This window comes from Tachyglossus aculeatus, chromosome 2, assembly GCF_015852505.1.
Source record: "Tachyglossus aculeatus isolate mTacAcu1 chromosome 2, mTacAcu1.pri, whole genome shotgun sequence".
NCBI classification, from domain to species: Eukaryota; Metazoa; Chordata; class Mammalia; order Monotremata; family Tachyglossidae; genus Tachyglossus; species Tachyglossus aculeatus.
This window is the reverse complement of record NC_052067.1, coordinates 88,162,822-88,185,988: the sequence shown is the minus strand read 5'-3', so window position 1 is coordinate 88,185,988 and position 23,167 is coordinate 88,162,822. Positions and strand designations below refer to the sequence as shown.

The following is a 23,167-nucleotide window of genomic DNA, read 5'->3' as shown; positions in this document are numbered from 1 at the left end:
ATTTTAACTTTATAGCTAGGGAAGAGCTGGAAGTTTTCAGCTGAACAAACATAAAATGATTATATGTCCTGGCTTAGCTAAGGTAGCTCTGGATTTTTGTAGCCTATCCTGGATGGTTGTAAACCAAAATAGACTCATGTTTTGGAATTAGGGCTCTCCCTCTTTGGCTGGTCAGCCTACCATTTATTGTCTCTCTCACACTTTCACTTATTGGACTTCCCCAGCAGATTGGAGTATGAGCAGTCCTCAGGCAGGTTAGTTCCCACAGCATTTTGTGAATTTGAAAAGTGGGGGTTGGCCTCAATGGCTCTTCAGATTCCTACAGGCAATTAAAAGCATCTTGCATTCATCATCAACAACAATAACATTTATTGAAAGCCTACCATGCAACTCTGTACTGGGCACTTGGGGATAAAAATGGGACCACTCCCCTTGAAGGGCTCACAGTCGAATGGGGAATCCATTAAATATTAATTGATGAAATGATAATAATCATATTTATTGATGCTTTAAAGAGTGTGAGTAGAGATACATAATAAACACAGAAGGATAAATCAATCAGTATCCAAGGAATAAACAACTGTAAAACAGCACTGAATTAGAGGAAGGGAGGCATGACTAGACAGATGACGATGAAGCAGCAAATGCTTCCTGGAAGAAGTGGCATTTTAGAAGGGGAGGGATTTTAGAAGGGGAGGGTTGGGACTTGGCCAATCTGAGGAGAAGGAATGTTCTTTTGTTGGGGGTGGGATAGGCATGAACAGTGGATCAGCGGAGTTGCAAAAGTTAAGAGCAATGGATAGAGAATGCTCAAGCAATCAGTTAGTCAATCAATCCTATTTGTTGAATGCTTACTGCATGCAAAGCACTTTATTAATCAGCCTGTAGATTGGTAGACACATTCCCTGCCCACAGGTCGCTTACAGCCTAGATAAACGATATGTGATCTAGATACATGTAGATAGCTAGATATCGTGATATGCATCTATCTAGACACATGATACAGGGTCTCCTTAAGAGATCATGAATCTTTTGAAGTTCAGTATAACTCCCGGGATATAGTTGGACTGGGAGGATCTAAAGGCTTTGAGAGAAACTGGGTGGACAATGACCTAGACTCCATTTTAGCATCCCTCCAAGTTGCACTGAGACACCCTCAACTCTCCACTATGCTCTTATTGGAAGTTCTTGGTTTATTTTCCCAGTGAAAATTGCTGCTGCCAAGACAAAGAGAAAGTTATTATTGATTCAAATTACAATGGGTTTAATGATAAAAAGGATTGGGAAATCACATATTGGGTAATAAGGTGAAAATGTTGTTCCTGAAACAATTATGGAATCAAGAGCTATTCCTCAAACTGCCAATGTACTATTTAAATCTACTTTTTCCATTCTATTGTAGCCAATGTATCAATTTTAGACATAGAAACGAACCAGGAAGAGAATGTTGCTACTTCCTCTTCAGGGAATAACTTTGGCCTTGACTTGAAAGCAGATGAGAAGATATATTTTGGTGGATTGCCTACACTGCGAAACCTGAGGTAATAAGGTTCAAAGCTGTATATGAGAATTAAATTGTTTAAGCTTAAAATTGAAGATGTTTTGATAGATTTCCGGGGGGAAATGGTATGTGATGCTGTAGAAATTCTGACATCTCATCCTTGTTTTGATAATAATTTATTATGACTTTAAGAATATCCTATAACATTGGATTCCCTGAAAAATTTGTAAATTATTTCAATTACTACTATTGAAAAGTATTAATTGAGCACCTATTGGACTAAACACTTGTTAGAGTACAGTCAGGTTAAAGATACAGTTCCTGTTCTAACCTCAAGGAATTTACTTCCCAATGAAGGCGTTTACAACCCAGAACTTGAGGACAACAACAGAGGTTAGCAGGATAGTCTTGGAAACCTGTGGATGAATTTGATCTCCTGTTATTTAGCCTATTAATCTGCCATCTTATTTCTATCATTCACTTAATGAAAGAGTAGTGAATCCACTTCACCAAAGTGTAGAGAAGCAGCATGGCCTAGTGGAAAGAGCAAGGACCTGAGAGTCAAAGGACCTGGCTTCTAATCTTGGCCCTGCGCCTTGTCTGCTGTGTGACCTTGGATAAGTCACTTTACTTCTCTGAGTCTCGGCGACCACATCTGTAAACTGGGGATTTAAACTGTGAGCCTCGTGTGGGACAGAACTGTGTCCAACCTGATTATCTTCTATCTTCCCCAAGACTTAGTACAGTGCTAGGCACATAATATGTGCTTAACAAATACCATTAAAAAAGTGTAGAATAATGATCTGGACCTCAGAGTGACTGCCATTCACGTTTCACATCCACCAGAAACAACACTAATCATCTTCTCTGGGTCCAGCATATTTTACTGACTCTGGGGGACACCAGAAGGGATCTTATGAAATTTGCCTTACTTGTCATGCCAATAGATTTCTTTATTTCTCCAAAATATACCCTCCAGTTTCTGAGAAAATAACAAACCAGTTGTAACTCACTGGTTCTGTTTAGCTATTTCAGTTTTCATTTTATCCCATAAAAAAGGGATGAAGTATTTTGTAAGGGAGTTTCTGTATTGTAGTCTCAGGAAGCCTGTTTTTCTTAGAAGTATCCATCTGAGTGCATAGCTTTGTAAGTCTCCATGGATTCTCCTAACCAAGATAGCTTGCTAAATCATCTAGAAATTAACATTTTTGAGTAAATATTCAATCAGTAGTATTTATCAAGCACATAATGTGTGCAGAGAACTCTACTAAATTCTTGGGAGAGTGCAGTAGAATGAATAGATATAATCCCTGCCCTCAAGGAGCTCACAGTCTAACAGGGGAGACAGGCACTGAAATAAAAACTCCAGAAATCAAAATCAGCTGAGCTACAAAGTCATTCATTACTGAAACCTAATGGAAGGTCTGGACTTAGTGGAGAATCTTAATTTGTCTTTTTGCAGTTTTTGTTTATTTTTTTGCCAGGAGCTTTGGATGATTTGCTTTTTTAAATTTGATTTTATTAGGTGCTTAATAAATACTATTGATTAATAATAATCACTGAGAAGCAGGATGGCATAATAATAATAATAGTAGTTATGGTATTTGTTAGGCGCTTACTATGTACCAAGCACTGTTCCAAGCACTGGGGTAGACATGAGGTTGTCTCAAGTGGGGCTCACAGTCTTAATCCCCATTTTCAAGATGAGGTAACTGAGGAGCAGAGAAGTTAGTGGCTTGCCCAAGGTCACACAGCAGATGAGAAGCGGAGGCAGGAGTAGAACTCATGTCCTCTGACTCCCAAGCCTGTGCCCTTTCCACTAAGCCAGCAGATAGAGCACAATCCTGGGAGTCAGAAGGTCACGTGTTCTAATAACAGCTCCGTCGCTTGTCTGCTGTGTGACGTTGGGCAAGTCACTTTACTTTTCTGTGCCTCATTTACTTCATTTTTAAAATGGGGATTGAGACTGAGAGTCCCACATGGGACAGGGACTGTGTCCAGCCCGATTTGCTTGTATCTACCTCTGCACTTATTACAATGCCTGGCACGTAGTAATCGCTTAACAAATACCATTATAATAGCTTTATTTTGGATGTTATGTCACGTGGCCACCGTTTCCCTCAACCCTTCTACTCTTGGGGATATATCAGATGCTGGAGGAATTCATCAGTCAAGAAGTTTCATGGGGGAGAAGGCATGAAGTGAGGAAGTGTTGAGGTGATATTCCAGTGGGCTATTTTGACTCCCACATCCCCCAGATCAGCTGGCACAAGATGCCTGTTGGTAGAGCCCATTGTTGGGTAGGGACCATCTCTATATGTTGCCAACTTGTACTTCCCAAGCGCTTAGTACAGTGCTCTGCACACAGTAAGCGCTCAATTAATACGATTGAATGAATGAATGAATAAGACGCCTCAGTGCAATCATAACTACAGGGTTTGCCTTGCTCAAATCTTCTTTGAGGTTAATTTTCACTGCCTTGACCTTGTCTCTCCTGGTCTAATTAGCTGCAGCCCAATCTTTCAGTTCCCTGCCAGCTCTTATACCTCTGAAGAGCTGCCTCCTGTAACTTTTTATGAATAACTTGAAGTCTCTTTGAAACGGAAACCTTTTGAAACAAGGCATCATACTACCTACGAACTTTGTCTGCTAGTGTGGAAATAAAATTAAATGATCTAATCTAAAAATGATTGTAGTTTAAGTATATTTTAATAATTAGTCAGAACACATTTCCTAGAAGCAGTTTGGCCTAGTGAAAAGAGCACAGGCCTGGGAGAGAGAGGGCCTGGGTTAATTAATGATGGCATTTGTTAGGTGCTTACTATGTGCAAAGCACTGTTCTAAGTGCAGGGGGGGATACAAGGTGATCAAGTTGTCCCATTGGGTCTCACAGTCTTAATCCCCATTTTACAGATGAGGTAACTGAGGCTTAGAGAAGATAAGTAACTTGCCCAAAGTCACACAGCTGACAAGCGGCGGAGCCTGGATTTGAACCCATGACCTCTGACTCCCAAGCCCGGGCTCTTTTCACTTAGCCACGCTGTTCTAATCCTAGCTCCACCATGTGTCAGCTGTTTGACCTTAGGCAAGTCACCTAACTTCTCTGTGCCTCAGCTACCTCATCCGTAAAATGAGGATTAAGACTCTGAGCCCCATGTGGGGCAGGGACTGTGTCCAACTTGATTATCTTTTACGTACCCCAGCTCTTAATACAGTGCCTGGTACATAGTAAGCGCTTAATAAATGCCATAAGAAAATTCAGTGATCTGACACTCTTAATCGTTCATTCTTAACTGTTAAGGATTCTTAATTGCTTAAAGCTATAAATCACACTCCATAAATACTACAACTGAATATTTCCTTGAGGAAGTGAAATACAACAGAAATGAACAATTCCCAGTCTCTGTTTTATTTGCATCCAGTCATGGCAGGGAGATCTTGATAGCTCAAATGTAATACTGGGAAGCAAGTGTCATCTGTATAGACATCCTTGATAGGCTAAAAGGATGATGGACCTATACTAACTTATGTTTGTTAACTCTCCATCTAATAACCCTTAATGTGGAGCTAAAAAAAAAAAGAATCTATGTGCACTGGGTGATGGCATACTTTATGGGGAAACTCCTAGTTCTCAATCCCCTAAATCACATTATTCAGGGGTGACGTTTCAGCATACATTTATGATTTTTCAGAAAGTCAACCATTCATGGTCACAAGCTGTTTTGCCTACAGCAGAGCTCCCCATAATGTGATATAAGACCTGCGGTGGAATACAAATTACTTCCATGGATTTTTGATAGGCTCTGCCTCCTTGAAAAGAGTCTGTTTCTAAGATACCGGTGAACATTTTTGAACTGAGAGATCTCGATTTCCCCCTAGTGTCATTTTCTTTGGACTGATAAGAAGAAATGCTCCCAACAGTCGGGAGGTAAAAATAGACTCTTCAAAGACAGCAGCAGGTGGAAGTTATCTAAATTACATTTTATCCCAACTCATTTAACTCTGAAGAGGAGTACACAGTTTTCCTGTAGGAGAATGTTTGTTTGACATCTTGTTTTTTGCCCGGCATAAGAATCGTGATATTTTTGTTAAGCGCTTAAAAGCGCCAAGCACTGTACCAAACACTGAGGCACATACAAGATAATCAGGCTCAGCAGTCCCTGTTCCTCACAGGCTCACAGTCTAAGGGAGAGAGAGAACAGATAATTAACCCCCACTTTACAGAATAAAAAACAAAAACACAGAAGGTTAAGAAACTTGCCCAAAGTCACACAGCCTCCCAGCTTAGTATGGTACTCTGCACACAGTAAGCTCTCAATAAATATGACTAACTGACTGACAACAGGTAAGTGGCAGAGAAGTGACTATAATCTAGGTCTCCTGAACCCTAGTCCCATGTTGTTTTCTGTAGGCCATGCATGTGTGTCTCTTATTGGTTGTGAGCCTGAGCGTCCAGAATGGGAATGGGGTAGACAATCGTTTTGGCTTTGTTTTTTCCACATTGACTGCAATTACAAGTAAACTGTTTCTTTCTTTTTCTCCCCTGAACCTAGTATGAAAGCCAGGTAAAACTTATATTTTATGCATGCCTCGCTCTAGTGCACAAGTGGAGTGCTGTGGCTTTGTAGGCAAAGCAGAAGGGCAGAAGCAAGGGCATTTCCTCGAGTTGAGTGCTGTGGCTTTATAGGCAATGCAGCAGGCAGAAGCAGACAAACAGCTTTTCTGGCCACCCCCTCAGTTTGGCACACTCTTTCTGCACCATCCCGAGCCTTCTGCCCCAACAGCTTGACTCTGCTTCGTTGCTTTCGGCGAGCACGCGAGTGTCCCCCTGCCTCAGCCTCCATGCACAGCTACTGACTTTCTGCTGTGTCTTTTTGGAAGTCGCTCAGGAGCCTGAGATAGGAAGACTATCTCTCTTTCTCAGCTAGCTCATTTCAGTATCTTGGTATGGGCTGGGAAGAGTGAGGGCAGGTCCCAAAGCTCAGCTCTCCATATTGGTGGTTGAGTTCTTCCATACAGACTAGGATAAGGCGGGGAGGAGGGTCATTGAGAATTGGCTAACTTGGGTACTGCAGGGGGTCAGACTCAATGAGGTGTCTGGAAGAGGGGAAGTGGGTGGCAGAAGGGTAGTCAGTACGAATAAAGCTCAAATCCAGCATTTGAACATCCCGGGTGTGAAAAATTGCTAGAAAATGACTCTCCAGAAAACAAATCAATTGATCAGTGGTATTTATTGAGGGCTTACTGTGTGCCAAGCACTGTACTAAGCACTTGGGAGAGTATAGTACAGTAAAGTTGGTAGACACAATCTGTCTTGGGGGAGATAACTCTAGACTGCTGGGAAATAACTGAGAAAGATGTGGACATCTGAATGAGAGAGGAATAGGTGAAAAATAGAGAATTTCTGTCAGTCTAGTGGTGTTTTCCACCTCATGTAAGTGGACCTTTCTCAGATGAGGCTTTGCGTGCTGGGATGGTTTAAACAATAGAGGCCGCTGGCTTTCAGTTAAAGTGGATGCTGAGAGATACCTTCTAGAATGGACTTGAATTGTTCTGGGATTGGTTCTTGGTGGTGTGTGCATGAATGGTCCAAAAGCCCGAGGAAACCTTTCTGGATGTTATACAAGATTACAAAATTGATTATTTTGCATGTTTACTTATCTCATATTATTTTAATCTTATTTGACTGTAAAAACCCACGTGCTTTGAAGGCTATTGTTTAAATTGGCATTAAGGATGGGATTAAAAGAAAATTGTCCCCTTAGTTACCATTTTGTGTGCGTGGAGAACAAAAAATAAAACTCCCATCGCAGAGACCAATTCCAAACAGAGGGCAATCACAGACACCTCCAGGGGGTTGACATTGAGGGGGTGAAGCAAATGGCTCAGCACCTCCCAAAGCTTTTTGGACAGAGTAAGCAGTCGTAGATATCCCACCCTTCTCCCTAGAGCCAGAAAGAGAGAAAATGGTGGCTCTAACTCTTGCTCCCCACTGACAGGAGAAGACATCCCTGCTGCCTTTCTGGGTCCTGCAAGGCCCTGAAGGCCCCGAGTCACACAGAAATTCTTCACCACTGGCTTTAAAGCACTCAGTCACCTTGCTCCCTCCTACATCACCTCACTACTCTCCTACTACAACCCAGCATACTTGTCTCCTCTAATGCTAACCTTCTCACTGTACCTCTATCTCATCTATCTCGCCACTGACCTCTCATCCACATCCTGCCTTTGGTCTGGAAAATTCTCCTTCCTCCTATCCTTCAGACAATTACTCTCCCTCCTGCAAAGCCTTATTGAAGGCACATTTCCAAAAGGCCCTCCCTGACTAAGCCCTCTTTTCATCTTCTCCCACTCCCTTCTGTATTGCCCTGACTTGATCCCTTTATTCATCCCCCCTCCCAGCCCCACCCCACTTACATCTAAATCTGAAATTTATTTATATCAAGCACTTAGTACAGTAAGCACTCAATAAATACGATTGAATGAATGAATGAATGTCTATCTTCCCCTCTAAACTCATTGGAAGCTCGTTGTGGATGGGGAATGTGTCGGTTACCGTGTTACATTGTTCTCTCCCAAGTGCTTAGTACAGTGCTGTACACACTGTAACACTCAATAAATACGATTGAATGATTGACTTACTGAGCTTGGGTAGGGGCATGGCATAGGTTGTTCCTCCCCACCCCAAATCCCCATTAAAAGGGGCCACTGACCTGTTGGCTAAGCAGTATAGTGGTCCCATGGGGGTCAGAGCTCCAGAGCCACCACAGTGTGGCAACAAGCACCCCAAGAGGTAGCTGGAATGCTGTCTTGCCAGGCCAAGATCCATAGTTGCAGCAGTCATGGCCCTGCTGCCAAATCCAGGGCTGGAGACCATCTGACACTTGGACAGTTCTTTAGGGGGCATGCACCTCAGGAACCCTGGAATTCCAGCTTCATTCATTCAATCATATTTATTGAGTGCTTACTTTGTGCAAAGCCTTTTTTTATTCCGTTCCCACCCTATTTTCCTCTCCTTTCCCCCTGCTCCTAGTGATCTGCCCCCAATTTGCCCTCTGTCTCACAATTCAAAGTTGGCCTCCTTGCTCCTAACTAGTTTACCAGCTCTGGACACTGGAGGCTGGTGGGGTGAGTTTTGCTGGCTCAAGAAATATGAAGCAGCCATGGTATTTTCTTGTCTCCCACTCTTGGAAAAAATTGCTTAAGCCTTTTGAACCTTAGTATCCCTCTGCAAAAACAAAATAGGGGTGCTTCGTTTAAGGAAATGTCTTGCTAGTCAGAGGTACGACAAGACCAAGAAACCCTCTTAGAAATGGTTTCTATCATGCAATCAAAAGTATGGATTCACGACTAAGCTCTAAGCTACCTGAATTCCTCTGGCTTCTGGGGGTTTGGCAAGATGTAACAAGAAACCTAATTTTATCCTGTTCTCATTATCAGGGAAAGAAATTAAAGTGGGTCCCATTTAGCTTTCAAAAAGAAAGATACTTGAATGAAAGATCTATTAAATTCAAGGAAAATATTTCCACCCTGGGCTTCCATCATTACAAATTATCACTCCAAACTGGCTAGTGTGGGCCTATAACTCAAAAAAGCATTTGTCTTAGCATTTGTCTTCCAGTCAAGGACTTTTGTTCTTCTTATAATCACCCACCAGGCAACTCTTTGTGCTGCCTGTGAAACAAGTACCCAATTATATCATAGCTCACTGCATTTACAAACTGCAGATAGCAGTACTGAGCAAAAGTCAGAGAAAGAGGCTGCCTGTGGTTGAATGGCAGGATGACCAACGCATCCTATGTCGTACTGGGGGCCAAAGCGTGTCTTGGTATGCCTGCAAGTAGCCACCTTCATTCAATCATATTTATTGAGCACTTACTGTGTGCAGAGCACTGTACTCAGCTCTTGGGAGATTGTGATATAAAAACACATAGACATAGACACATTCCCTGCCTACAATGAGCTGACAGTCTAGAGGGCAAGCTTGCCTCTGTCACTGCTTCTGATAATCCTCTCTGTAGTCTAGGAAATAGTTATGTGACACCCCACCCCCCCAGCCCACCAAGCTAGCTTTCTTCCTCCCTTCAAAGCCCTGCTGAGAGCTCACCTCCTCCAGGAGGCCTTCCCAGACTAAGCCCCCTTTTTTCCTCTCCTCCTCCCCATCCCCCCGCCCTACCTCCTTCCTCTCCCCACAGCACTTGTATACATTTGTACAAATTTATTACTCTATTTTACTTGTACATATTTACTATTTTATTTATTTTGTTAATGATGTACATGTAAGCCATAATTCTATTTGTTCTGACAGTTTGACACCTGTTTACATGGTTTTTTTTTGTTGCCTGTCTCCCCCTTCTAGACTGTGAGCCGGTTGTTGGGTAGGGACAGACTCTATATGTTGCCGACTTGTACTTCCCAAGTGCTTAGTATAGTGCTCTGCATACAGTAAGCACTCAATAAATACGATTGAAGGAATGAATGAATGAATGAATGCCACAACAGTGCTCAGTGCTTAGAACAGTGCTTGGCACAAAGTAATCGCTTAAAAAATACTATTATTATTATTGTTATTGCACACTGGCACGGTGGCTTTGTTTGATGGCATTTTGTTTTTTCAAGGCCCGAGGTAAACTTGAAGAAATATTCCGGTTGCCTCAAAGATATTGAAATCTCCCGGACACCATACAATATACTCAGCAGCCCCGATTACGTTGGCGTGACCAAAGGATGTGCCCTTGAGGTTTGTCTATCTTCTCTGGGAGGGAGGTGGGGCCAAAGGAGCAGGTGCCCCGTTGTAGCGGATGGAAGTATGTAGGCCTCATTTCAGATCCTCTGTGAGAGATGGCGTGTTGTCTTTTCTACTCGAAGAGGGTGGGCATGTTTGATTGAAAAGACTGATATGTGACCCACAGGACTGCCCAAGTGAGATTTTTAAGGGCCTCCATGAGGATTTTAAGAATCCAGAGGGGAAACCAGGAGATAGGAGAAAGCAAATGCAGAGGGAACTGAAAATTTAGAAGTTGGACCAGTTCCTAGAAGAAACATTTAGCTTTTAATCTTTCAAAACCCAATTCTCATCACCTTTCGGAGGAGATTTTCAGGTTTGAGATAGTGGTGTGGAGATGAATAGCCTGGTAGTTCAGAAATGATTATTCTGTAACAGTACTTTTCAGTAACCAAGAATCATTTTGCCACTAGTTAGTGAAGCTGAGATTGTATGATTCAATATTGAAAATTGACTGATTTTCTGCAAACAGTGGGAGGGAGCACATGCAAGTGGGGAAAGGGAACACATGTTTTTAAAGTGACTGTGAAATAACACCTTGAATTGTGTGATATACCAGCAAACTGGTGGGAATCAGTAGCAGGAAGCAAATCAGCCCTGTGTAATTCAAGGGGTGTGGTCTGTGCACAGAGCATGGACCTAGAAGTACTGTGGTCTAGTGGAAAGAACACAAGCCTGAGAGTCAGAGAACCTGGATTCTAATACCTTGGACAATTCACTTAACTTCTCTGAGCTTCAGTTTCCTCAGTTGTAAAATGGAAATTCAATACCTGTTCTCCCTCCTACTTAGACGGTAAGCCCCATGCAGGTCAGGGACTGTGTCCAACCTAATTAACGTTTACTTATCCCAGCACTTAAAACAGTATCTGACACATAATAAGCACAAATACCGTAAAAAACAGGTTTCAGGAAGATCAGGAGCCCAGAAAGCAAAATTTGGACAATATGCCAGACAGGCATTCCAAGCAGCAAATGCAACAGGAGATCAAAGGACAGTGTGCACACTATAGATATCAATCAATCATATTTATTGAGTGCTTACTGTGTGCAGAGCACTATACTAAGCCCTTGAGAGAGTACAATATAACAGAGTTGGTAGATATGTTCCCAGTTCACAACAAGCTTACAGTCTAGATGGGGAGACAGGCATTACTATAAGTTACAGATATGTACATAATTGCTGTGGGGCTGAGGAAGGGGTGAATAAAGGTTGCAAATCCAAGTGCAAGGGTGATGCAGAAGGGATTGGAAGAAGAGGAAATGAGGGCTTATTTGGGGAAGGCCTCGTAGAGGAGATGTGCTTTTATAAGGCTTTGAATCTGAGGATAGTGATCATCTGTCAGAAATGAAGAGGGAAGGGAGGGTGATTCAGGCCAGCAGCAGATGTGGACGAGAAGTCGGCGGCAAGATAGTTGTGATCAAGTTCCAGTGAGTAGGTTGACTTTGGATGAGTGAAGTGTGTGGGCCAGGTTGGGGTAGGAAATCAGGGAGGTAAAGTAGAAAGGAGATAGTTCTTTTTTTTATTATTATTTTTCCGAGAAATCAGAAGAAAGGGGTGTGATTATATGAACCATTTCCCAAACCATAGTTTGGAGTCATAGTTCCCAAACCTGGCTTTGTTTACAGAGGCAAAAATACATCACAGGAAGTGCGTTGATGTACTAATACCTTCCTCTTTAATTTGGACTAATACCTGCCAGCTTGAAGAGCGTTTTGCCAAAGGCAATGAGCATCTTTTACTTATCTGTTAGGCTCATCACTGAAACAGCAGCAGTGAACAGAGGAAGCAGAGGAAATGATTAACTGACAGAGCTTCCTCGGCAAATTTAATAAACCCTGAAGGCTAGAGAAGTTCCTTTGTGTTGTTTTTCTGTAGTGTGATCTAAAATCAGAAGACTCATAGTCCTGGTAATTAATCTGATTTAAATCAAGACTAGCCTGACAAAAGTCAAAGGTGAAGACCATCCAGTAAGATATTTTGAAAAAAGCATTTATTAAGATGTTCATTTAACCTACATGGTGTAGCTGGTTGAACATGAAACAAGGATCGACTACCAAAGCTTGATTTGTTTGGGTGGGGATTTTTTCACTTTCCTCATTACTTTTCTACTTTTCTCCTTCCCTCAGAATGTTTACACCGTTAGCTTTCCCAAACCTGGTTTCGTGGAATTACCACCTGTCTCATTTGATGTGGGGACTGAAATCAATCTATCCTTCAGCACTAAAAATGAGTCTGGGATCATTCTGTTGGGTAACAGTGGGGCGCCCGCTGCACCCAGGAGGAAACGCAGACAGACCGGACAGGTAAGTGTAGCAAATCAGAAAGGTACCCAGAGACATTCTGGAAAGGTAAGCATGGAGACTGCACCGTCTTCCCCCAATGGTCAAGTAAGGAGTTTCTGTTTGTTGCGGAGGTGGATGGGTAACCACTGGAGGTTCTAGAGGAGTGGTGAAACATGGACTGACCTTTATTGAGAAAAATGGTTCGGGTAGCAGAGTTAAGTATGGACCGCATTGGGGAGAGACAGGAGGCAGGGAGGTCAACAAGAAGCCTGATGCAGTAATCAAGGTGGGATATATTAAAGTGCTTGCAGTGTACATTAGCGTGATTGTAGTTTGGATGGAGAGGAAAGGGTGGATTTAAGCAATGCTGTGAAAGTAGAATGAACAGGATTTGGTGACAGATTGAATATGTGGGTTGAATGAGAGAGATGAGTCTAGTTGAGGATAAAACCTAGGTCACAGGGCTTGTATGACAGGGAGGATGGTGGTGCTGTCAACAGTGATGGGGAAGTCAGGGGAAGGAAAGGTTTTGGCTGGGAATAGGAGCAGTTCAGTTTTGAACACATTCAGATTGAGGTGTCAGTGGGAAAGCTAAATAGGGGTGTCCTGAAGAAGACAATGGGAGATTGTAGGAAAGGAGAGGTCACGCTGGAGATAAAGATTTGAGAATCACCTGCCTAGAGCTTGTAGGTGAAGCATGCCCCTCAATGTAACTTGCACTATGCTCTGAGCTTGAAATCCAGGCAACGTCTCCTCTGATCTAAGTGGGAAAGGAGCAGGGACTGTGTTTCAGTATTTCTTTCCCAGACTAACTAGGTGGGACTTTTAATAACCATTTCATGTTGCAGGCCTATTATGCGATATTCCTCAACAATGGCCGGCTGGAAATACATCTCTCCTTGGGGACCCGAACAGTGCGCAAAATCATCATCAAGCCAGAGCCAAGCCCCTTTCATGATGGCAGAGAGCATTCTGTTCATCTGGAGAGATCGAGAGGGTGAGAACCTTGCAATGCCAAATAGAGTCCATGGCAGCACTGTTGGAGAAACTGACTCCTCTTTGAAATTCTGATTTGCTCATACTGCTGAGTGTGTCTAACCATTATGCTGTGATTATGATTGAACTGAGTTTAAAATTTTACCTTTCTCTTTACTAACTATTCTTGATGTTTGTTTAACAAATCTACTTATCCTCAGGTAGTTGGGGGTTGGGGGTTATTAATAATCATGAGAAATATAATACCAGAAGTGCATATAACTCCTTTGCCTGGAAGAGTTAAAGGTAAAACATCTAGTTGGCACTTGGATGGCTCTTAATAGTGGCAACAGTGATGGTGTTTATTAGCTACGGTGTTCATTAAGTGCTTGTTGGATGCTGGGGTAGGGATGGGGTAATTAGATCAGACACAGACCCACTCCCATAAAGTGCTCACGGTACAAGTGAGAGAAGATGGATGCATAGGTTAATAAGGATGATATTAAGGACAACAGTAAATTATGCATTAAGCAATCTAAAGTGACAATGGCAAAATAAGCAAATAAGCAGCACACTTGAATGGGGTGGCAGCAGACAGTCCCCATGATCCTTTCCATTCCAGGCAATGGTCCCTAATAGTAATGATAATAATAATTGTAGTATTTAAGTGCTTACTATGTGCCAGGCATTGTAATACTACTGGGGTAGATACAAGCAAATTGAGTTGGACACAGTTCTTGTCCATATGGGGTTCACAGTCTTAACCTCCATTTTACAGATAAGGTAAGTGAGGCACAGAGAAGATAAGTGACTTGCCCAAGATTACTTAGCAGACAAATGGCGGAGCTGAGATTAGAACCCAGGTCCTTCTGACTCCTAGGCTTATGCTCTAGTCATTAGGCCACACTGCTTCCTTAGTTACAACTCTAGCAGCCTCCTTGTGCTCAGGCAGTTCTAAAGAGCCTCCAGGCCATGTGGGACCCTGCAGTTTCTGTCAATTCCTTAGTAATAATAATAATTGTGGTATATGTTAAGCACTACGTGTCAAGCACTATACTAAGCACTGGGGAGAATATAAGCAAATTGGATTAGACACAGTCTCCTGTCCCACGTGGGGTTCACAGTCTCAATCCCCATTTTACAGTTGTGGTAACTGAGGGCCAGAGAAGTTAAGTGACTTGCCCAAGGTCACACAGCACACAGGTGGTGGAGCTGGGATTAGAACCCATGACCTTCTGACTCCCAAGCCCATGCTCTATCCACTACGTCATGCTGGTTATCCAACAGAGCTATTATTTATGCCAAAAAAGGATGATCCCAGAAATTTAAATTGCTCCTTAATGGGAAAGAGTTCAGGTGTACACTTACCTTTATTGAGAATCAAAGAGTTCAAGGTATATACTTTATTTGGGAAACTCATCCGTTTCCCATTCGGAGGTTGGTAAATTTGTTTGGTTTATTTTTTTATGCCCACTTACAGGAAAGGACACAGAATCACAGAGCCAAGAAGTTGCCCAAAGCTGCCCTTGGGATCCTGCCATAAACGGCCAAGGTTCTCTGGCATGAGGATGGGCAGAACTCATTTCTTTTGGTTCCCTCATCCAGCGTCCTTTTTAGTTGAATTTGGTACAAACAAATTTCCTATATTAAGGAATTCTCAAGTGTTTTCCACTAATGTATAAAGCAATGAAACACGGGCTGAGGCTATTTGTACCTTCAAAATCTCTCATATCCATTCATTCAGTCGTATTTATTGAGCATTTACTGTGTGAAGAGCTCTGTACTAAGCACTTGGGAAAGTATAGTACCACAATAAACAGACTCATTCCCTGCCCACAATGACCTTACAGTCTAGAGGAACATGGTTCTATAGTCAAGGTGGTAGCTACAAGGCAGATAGCATTTTGTATAAGTAGATCAAGTATGACAAATGATGGGAAAACCAGGGAATAACTTGTAGTAGATCTTTTTTTTAATGGTATTTGTGAAGCAATTACTATGTACCAGGCACTGTAGAAAACACTGGGGTGGATACAAGATAATCCAGGTTGGACATAGTCCCTGTCCCACATAGGTCTTACAGTCTTAATTCCCATTTTACAGATAACAGAAAGAGAAAAGTTAAGTGGCTTGCCCAAGTTTACCTAGCAGACAAGTGGTGGAGATGGGATTAGAATTAGAACCCAGGTCCATGCTCTTTCCACTAAGCCATGTTACTCTTGTCATTTTCAAATCACCCACAGTAGACATAGAACCAATAGAGGGAGGAAGAGGAATGGAGTTTTCCCTTGGATTTTATAAACTCTGATTCACTTAGTGACTGAACTCTCAATCAATCAATCAATGGAGAGTTTACTGTATGAAGAGCACCACACTAAGTGCTTGGGAAAGTACAATACAACAGAGAGGGTAGTTGAAAACCCTACCCACAGAGAGTTTATAGTCTGCCGGGGGAACAGACTTTAAAATATATTGGGGATAAGGGAAATAGTGGAGTATAAGAATATTTACAAAAGTATTATGCGGCTGAAGTGAGTATCAAAAAGCCAAGTTCATAGTCAACACAGAGTGGAGGGTGGATAGGGGAAATAAAGGGCGTAGTCTGGGAAGGCCTCTTGGAAGAGATGTGATTTTAGGAGGGTTTTGAAGGTGGGGAGAATGGTAGATTTTCAGATATGAAAGGGGAATTTCGGGCCCATGGGAGAATGTGGGCAAGAGGCTGGTGGGGGGTGAGGGAGGTAGGAAGGGGTGGAGAATAGGTCGAGGCACAGAGTAGGTTGGTTTTTGAAGTGTGGAGTGTGTGGTTTGGGTTGTAGTAGATTAGCGAGATTGGGCAAGAAGGAGAGAGGTGATAAAATGCCTTAAAATGAATGTTAAGGAGTTTCTGTTGGGTATAGAGGTGGATGGGCAACCACTGGTGGTTTCTGAGGAGTGGAAAGCTATGGACTGAACAGCCTTTTAGAAAAATTACGTGGGCAGCACAACATTGTTGGCTAGAACCTCATCTCCTCTCAGCAAATTCTGGGAAATGTAATCCCCAGAAAGTACAGAGTTACTGGAAGAAGTTTCCTAAGGATACCTTGAATTTTTAGTGTTTCTACTTTTTCAGAGCACTTTTCTATTGTTTATTTCATTTTGTTCTTACAACATTCCCGTGAGGAAGGATGAGGCAAATAATATTATCGTCCCTATTTTGTAGATGAAGAAACTGAGGCCTAGAGAATTAATCAGGTTGTCTGAGGTCATACAGGTGGTTGGTTTCAGAGTTAGCGTCCTGGTCTATATCCCAAACGTATGCTTTTCTCATTAAACCAAGCATCATCGACCCTTCCACAGTTCTACCTCCCATATTTATTCATTCATTCAGTCATTCAATCGTATTTATTGAGCGCTTACTGTGTGCAGAGCACTGTACTAAGTGCTTGGGAAGTACAAGTCGGCAACATATAGAGATAGTCCCTACCCAACAACGGGCTCACAGTCTAGAAGGGGGAGACAGACAACAAAACAAAACATGTGGACAGGTGTCAAGTTATCAGAATAAATAGAAATAAAGCTAGGTGCACATCATTAACAAAATAAATAGAATAGTAAATATGTACAAGTAAAATAAAAAGAGTAATAAATCTGTACAAACATATATACAAGTGCTGTGGGGAGGGGAAGGAGGTAGGGTGGGGGGATGGAGAGGAGGAGGGGAAAAAGGGGGCTCACTCTGGGAAGGCCTCTTGGAGGAGGTGAGCTCTCAGTAGGGCTTTGTCTGGAGGGCTCAGGGCCAGGGCCATATGGATCTACATATATATGCAACCATCCCAGTTCTCTCAACAAGTCCTCAGAGACATATTATTAAATCGAGCAGAATTATATGAGACCTAGGAGTTACATAAGAAGCAGTGTGGAATAGGCCTAGTGGTAGACTGGCTTGGGAATCAGAGGATCTGGGTTCTAATCCTGGCTCTGCCACTTGCCTGCTTTGTGACCTTGGGTAAGTCACTCAACTTTTCTGTGCCTCAGTTTTCCCACCTGTAAAAATGGAAATTAAGACTGTGAGCCCTGTGTAAGACAGGAACTGTGTCCAACATGATTCTCTTGTCTCTACACCAGTGCTTAGTACAGTGCCTGGCATGTAGTAAGCTCTTAACAAGTACTATAAAAATACCATTTTTCCTTCCTTCTTAGACTGTGAGCCCCATGTGGGATGGGTCCTGTGTGTGACCTGATTATCATGTATCTTCGCCAGCATTATGGTGCTTGGTACATAGTAAATGCTTAATAAATACCACACCTACTATTATCATTATTATTGTGGGGCACTCACCCTGTTCCCCATGCCATTTGGGGTGGCACCCAAGGAGGAGAGGTAAGTAATAATAATAATAATGGCATTTATTAAGCACTTACTATGTGCAAAGCACTGTTCTAAGTGCTGGGGAAGTTACAAGGTGATCAGGTTGTCTCAAGGGGGGCTCACAGTTTTAATCCCCATTTTACAGATGAGGTCACTGACACAGAGAAGTTAAGTGACTTGCCCAAAGTCACATAGCTGACAATTGGCAGAGCCAGGATTTGAACCCATGACCTCTGACTCCAAAGCCCGTGCTTGTTCCACTTAGCCACGAGGCACTAAAGGTGATATTGCTCTAGTTGCCACATCCCCAGTCCTCTATACTTTTCCCTTGTCCATAGTGGTGTTGGCACCCTGGTCAGTAAATCTGTTTGTGAAGATGTGTACTTTCATCAGATGGAGAATAAAGGAGTAAGAGCCTCTCTGTGACTCCCAAGAATAGTTATTGGGACTCAGGAAATGTTGGATTGGATACTGTAATTGAAGGATTCTGCACCGATAGTGAAGTTCACTATGAGTCCATTTGTGACAGGAAAGGTCAGTAAGGGTTCCAAGATCCCAGCCAACATTGTGCATACAAAACATTTGTCCCTTGTTCTGTTGTGATTAATGTTTGCAACACTACTTGTGGACTACAGATTAAGCTCAACAATTTTAAGCAACCACCAAGAGGATGAGTTGGGAAGTGAAGTGATGTCAAATGCAGACTTAAAAAATGCAAAACATGAATTTTCATTGATGTTCGGGATATTCATTCAATTCAATCATTCAATTGTATTTTTTGAGCACTGTGTGCAGAAGACTGTACTAAGCACTTGGGAGAATACAATACAACAATAAACTGACACATTCCCTGCCCATAGTGAGTTTACAGGGGTATGGCTGAGATGTGTCCGATCATACTAATATCAATACTAATATTAATAGTGGTGTTTGTTAAATGCTATGTGCCAAGCACTCATCTTAGAACTGGGGTGGATACATATAATCAGATGAGACAATTCTTGTCCCATGTGGGGCTCACTGTCTAACTAGGAGAAAATACGGGTATTTAATCCCCATTTTACAAATGAGGAAACTGAGACACAGAGAAGTTGAGACTTGCCCATATCAGACAGCAGGAAAGTGGAGGAAGCAAGATTAGAACCCCCCTCCTCTGACTCCCTATCATCTGTGCTCTTCCTATTAGGCCACGTTTCTTCTTGAAATGATGAATCCTAGTGTCCCTTCCAAGCAGATCCCTTGGATTTATTATAACTACAATGACTGCAGGCTAAGTGCTTATATAAACCGTATAGCCCTCAATGGACCAAAATGGAACTAAACATTTATTGAGAGTGCGAGCGATACCTGAGAGGTAGAATGCCAGAAGTCAGTATCATTAATGTGATGTCTTTAAGCACATTAAATGCTGCAGCACTGACTGGTTTCAATCAATCAATCAATCAATCGTATTTATTGAGCGCTTACTATGTGCAGAGCACTGTACTAAGCGCTTGGGAAGTACAAATTGGCAACATATAGAGATAGTCCCTACCCAACAGTGGGCTCACAGTCTAAAAGGGGGAGACAGAGAACAAAACCAAACATGCTAACAAAATAAAATAAATAGGATAGATATGTACAAGTAAAATAAATAAATACATAGATAAATAGAGTAATAAATATGTACAAACATATATACATATATACAGGTGCTGTGGGGAAGGGAAGGAGGTAAGATGGGGGGGATGGAGAGGGGGACGAGGGGGAGAGGAAGGAATGTTCCATATAGGGCCCAGAATTAAGAGGGAGGGTGAGCAGGAATGTTATCCACATTTTACAGATGAGAGAACTGAGGCACAAAGAAGTTAATGAGAGAAGCAGCCACGAGAAGCAGCGTAGCTCAGTGGAAAGACCACGGGCTTGGGAGTCAGAGGTCATGGGTTCTAACCCTAGCTACTTGTCAGCTGTGTGACTTTGAGTAAGTCACTTCACTTCTCTGTGCCTCATTTCCCTCATCTGTAAAATGGCAATTAAGACTGTGAGCCCCACGTGGGACAACCTGATCACCTTGAATCCCCCTCAGCACTCAGAACAGTGCTTTGTACATAGTAAGCGATTAAATACCATTATTGTTATTATTAATTGACTTCCCCAAGTGGCAGAGTTGGGACACAAACCCGGCTCTCCTGACTCCCATTCTACTAGGCCAGTGAGAAGGAGCTAATTGAAAAAGTCTAGAAAATGATGGCTCAAAGTCGTTGCTTTTGGAGTCAAGAAATAGGAAAGGGAGAGTGTTGTGTTCCAATTTGGTGAACACAGATTTCATTTCACCCTTCAGGATTTTTAGACTTCAAGCTTTTCCTTACCTCAGGGTTTGCCTTTCCCGATTGGAGAGATTTTATTTTAAATTAAAAGACCTGTCAGAAAAAGACAGATTAGAGACAAAACCAATGGCCAGCCATCCACATCTCAGTCAAAGTAATGAAGGGATGGAAGAGAGAAATGAAACATTTCATTATAGCCATTAGCTTCAATTTCAGTCCCCACAACAACAGCAAAATTGTCTGTGAGTTTTGCCTAGTCTCTTCCCCCCTGTCCCATCCTATGGCACCCTATGGCGGTAACAGTGACTAGCCAAAAAACATCCCCTGGCCAGATGGACAAAAGGTCTGGCTGATCATTCACAAATTAGACAGCTGCCTCTGGATAGTGGAGAGAGAACTGGTAAGGCAAACATTTCTTCAGGAGAACAGCATTTATTTTAGTACATTGTGGACATTGTGGCTCCTTCTGGCAAGGAAAGATGTTACCTCCTATAAAGTGGAGAGCACCTCTCAGGAACACCAAGAGGCCCAAACGTACTCAGAACCCAATCGCTCACTGAACCCCATGGGAATCTGGAAAGACCAAGGATCTGGGAATCAGAGAACCTGGGTTCACACCCTAACCCTGTCATTGGCCTGCTGCGTGACCCTGAGCAAGTCACTTTACGTCTCTGTGCTTCAGATACCTCATCTGTACAATAGGGGATACCCAATGTCCCTCCAGATGTTGCTGTGTCATACCAAATCTGGCATTTTCTCCTTTAAGTATGTCACCTTATTTTCACCTTATTTTCACCTTATTTTCACCTTATTTTCAGTTTTAGGTAACACTTTCAAAGACCAAAAGATCCTAAAATTTCAGTTTGACAAAATTAAAAGCCATAACAACAACTTTATTCTCTTCTTCCTGAATAAAATTTCGTTGATGACTATGGTCACTGATATAGCAATAACAACCTTGAAATAAGAAATTCTAATAATATTTTTATATAGCACAGAACTCTCCCTGAGAAGACCTTCCTCTGTTGAATTCCGTATGGAAAATTTCCTTGCATGGAGCAGTTATCTTTAAGCCGGCATCCCTGTAAGAAGGCTATTTATGTAAATCTAACCTCATAGCTGCTAGTCATCAATTCATCCTTTATTTGATTAAGCACAGCATACAGAGCCTATCACTGAAAACCCTTCATTCAGTTAATCGTCCATATAAACAAACAACTTTACCACTCACAGATAATTACAGATAATGTAGTGGACATATTAGTGTCTAGTCACTTATCTCAGGACTGAAATGGGAACATAGTTACTACTGTATTGTCTCAAATAGCCCGCTTAGATCAAACCAGGGTCACCACAGAGTGTCAAAGTATGCATCTACAGAAAATGGAGTCACTCTGAGCATGGCCAGGCAGAAGGACTGAAAGTTCCTCAAATATTACAAGCAAAATGGAGACACAACATGGCCTAGTGGAGAAGGACCTGGGTTTTAATCCCAACTCTGCCATTTGTTTGCCTTGGGCAAGTCGCTTCACTTCTCTGAGCCTCAGTTTTCTCTACTGTAAAATGGGTATCTGATACCTGTTCTCCCTCCTATTTAGACTGTGAGTCCCTTGCAGAACAGGGACTATGTACAACCTAATTAATTTGTACCTACCCCAACACTTAGAACAGTGTGTGACACATGCTAAGCGCTTAACAAATACCATACAAAAACTGATAATTTTGTTTATGGTGAGAGGGCTAGAAAGGGTGGTTCTTCTGTTCTCTAAAATAGGAGAGCAACTCCTTGGTTCAGCTCCTTTCAAACCTATTTCCTCCTTCCTTCCAGCCCTTCCCCCCAACCCTTTCAATCTGTCTCTCCATCATTCCCCAAAACACAAGTCTCATGATGTCTGGTCCCAGGACTGGTGAAGTGTCTGATAGGAAGTTCAGTTGAGATCCTGCCTTTCACTCTATGGAAACAGAGGGTTCAAGCAGCTAATCCAGTGCTAAGGCCCCCACATTCTCTCAATCACTCTGGTTGCCACTGTCCATCTGTGTGACCCTAAGCAAGCCTCTTCACTTCTCTGAGCCTCAGTTTCCTCATCTTCAAATAAGGCAGATAGTGCCTGCTTTTCTTGACCTTACAGGATTGATGTAAGAACAAAATGATGTAACTGCATACCAATGTGGTCCAGTGGAAAGAGCATGGGCCTGGGAATCTAGATTGTAAACTTACTGAGTGCAGGGAATGTGTCTACCAACTCTGTTGTACTCTCCTAAGTGCTTAGGACAGTACTCTGCACATATTAAGCATAGTAATGAATACCATTGATTGATTGAGTATTAATCATGGGCTATCGCTTGGGCCCATGACTTAGAAAAATCACTTAATTTTTCTATACTTCTGTTGCCTCATCTGTAAAATGAGGATAAAAATCTGTTCTCCCTCCCTCTTAGACTGTGAGCCCCACATGAGACAGAGACTGTATCTGATTCTTATATATATATATATATATATGTATATATATATACATACATATACATAAACACTGGTGTGGTTAGTATACAGCTTTGCTTGGCCTATAATATGTGCTAACAAATACCAAGTTACCAATTTATATGAAAATACTTTGATCTAAGCAGAAATTGGCAGTGTTAATTACTAAAGCAGGATTCTGCCTGCCTCTACCACCGCAGTATGTAATATATGTAAATATATGCCCAGTGGGGAATGGAAGTGACTTCCTGAATATGCAACACAGAGCCAAGCACATATGTTAATCTAGTCCAAAAGGAATACACACCCATACCAGATGGGCCGAATTCATTCATTGAGCACGCAGAAGTCTGTAGAGCTATATTAGTTTATCTACTTCCTAAAGTCCACCAACTATTCATTCATTCAATCATATTTATTGAGCACGTACTGCGTGCAGAGCACTGTACTAAGCGCTTGGGAAGTACAAGTTGGCAACATATAGAGATGG

At 42.2% G+C, this 23,167-nt stretch overlaps 1 protein-coding gene across 1 annotated transcript in view; it reads left to right on the top strand.

Moving 5' to 3' along the window:
- LAMA2 (laminin subunit alpha 2) overlaps positions 1 to 23,167 on the top strand; it is a 633,073-nt gene that overhangs the window by 577,039 nt on the left and 32,867 nt on the right. Inside the window, exons 53-57 of the mRNA XM_038760171.1 lie at positions 1,403 to 1,541; positions 6,055 to 6,066; positions 10,121 to 10,241; positions 12,414 to 12,590; positions 13,418 to 13,566. Coding sequence (XP_038616099.1) covers positions 1,403 to 1,541; positions 6,055 to 6,066; positions 10,121 to 10,241; positions 12,414 to 12,590; positions 13,418 to 13,566 — 598 coding nt within the window. The remainder of the gene's footprint in view (positions 1 to 1,402; positions 1,542 to 6,054; positions 6,067 to 10,120; positions 10,242 to 12,413; positions 12,591 to 13,417; positions 13,567 to 23,167) is intronic.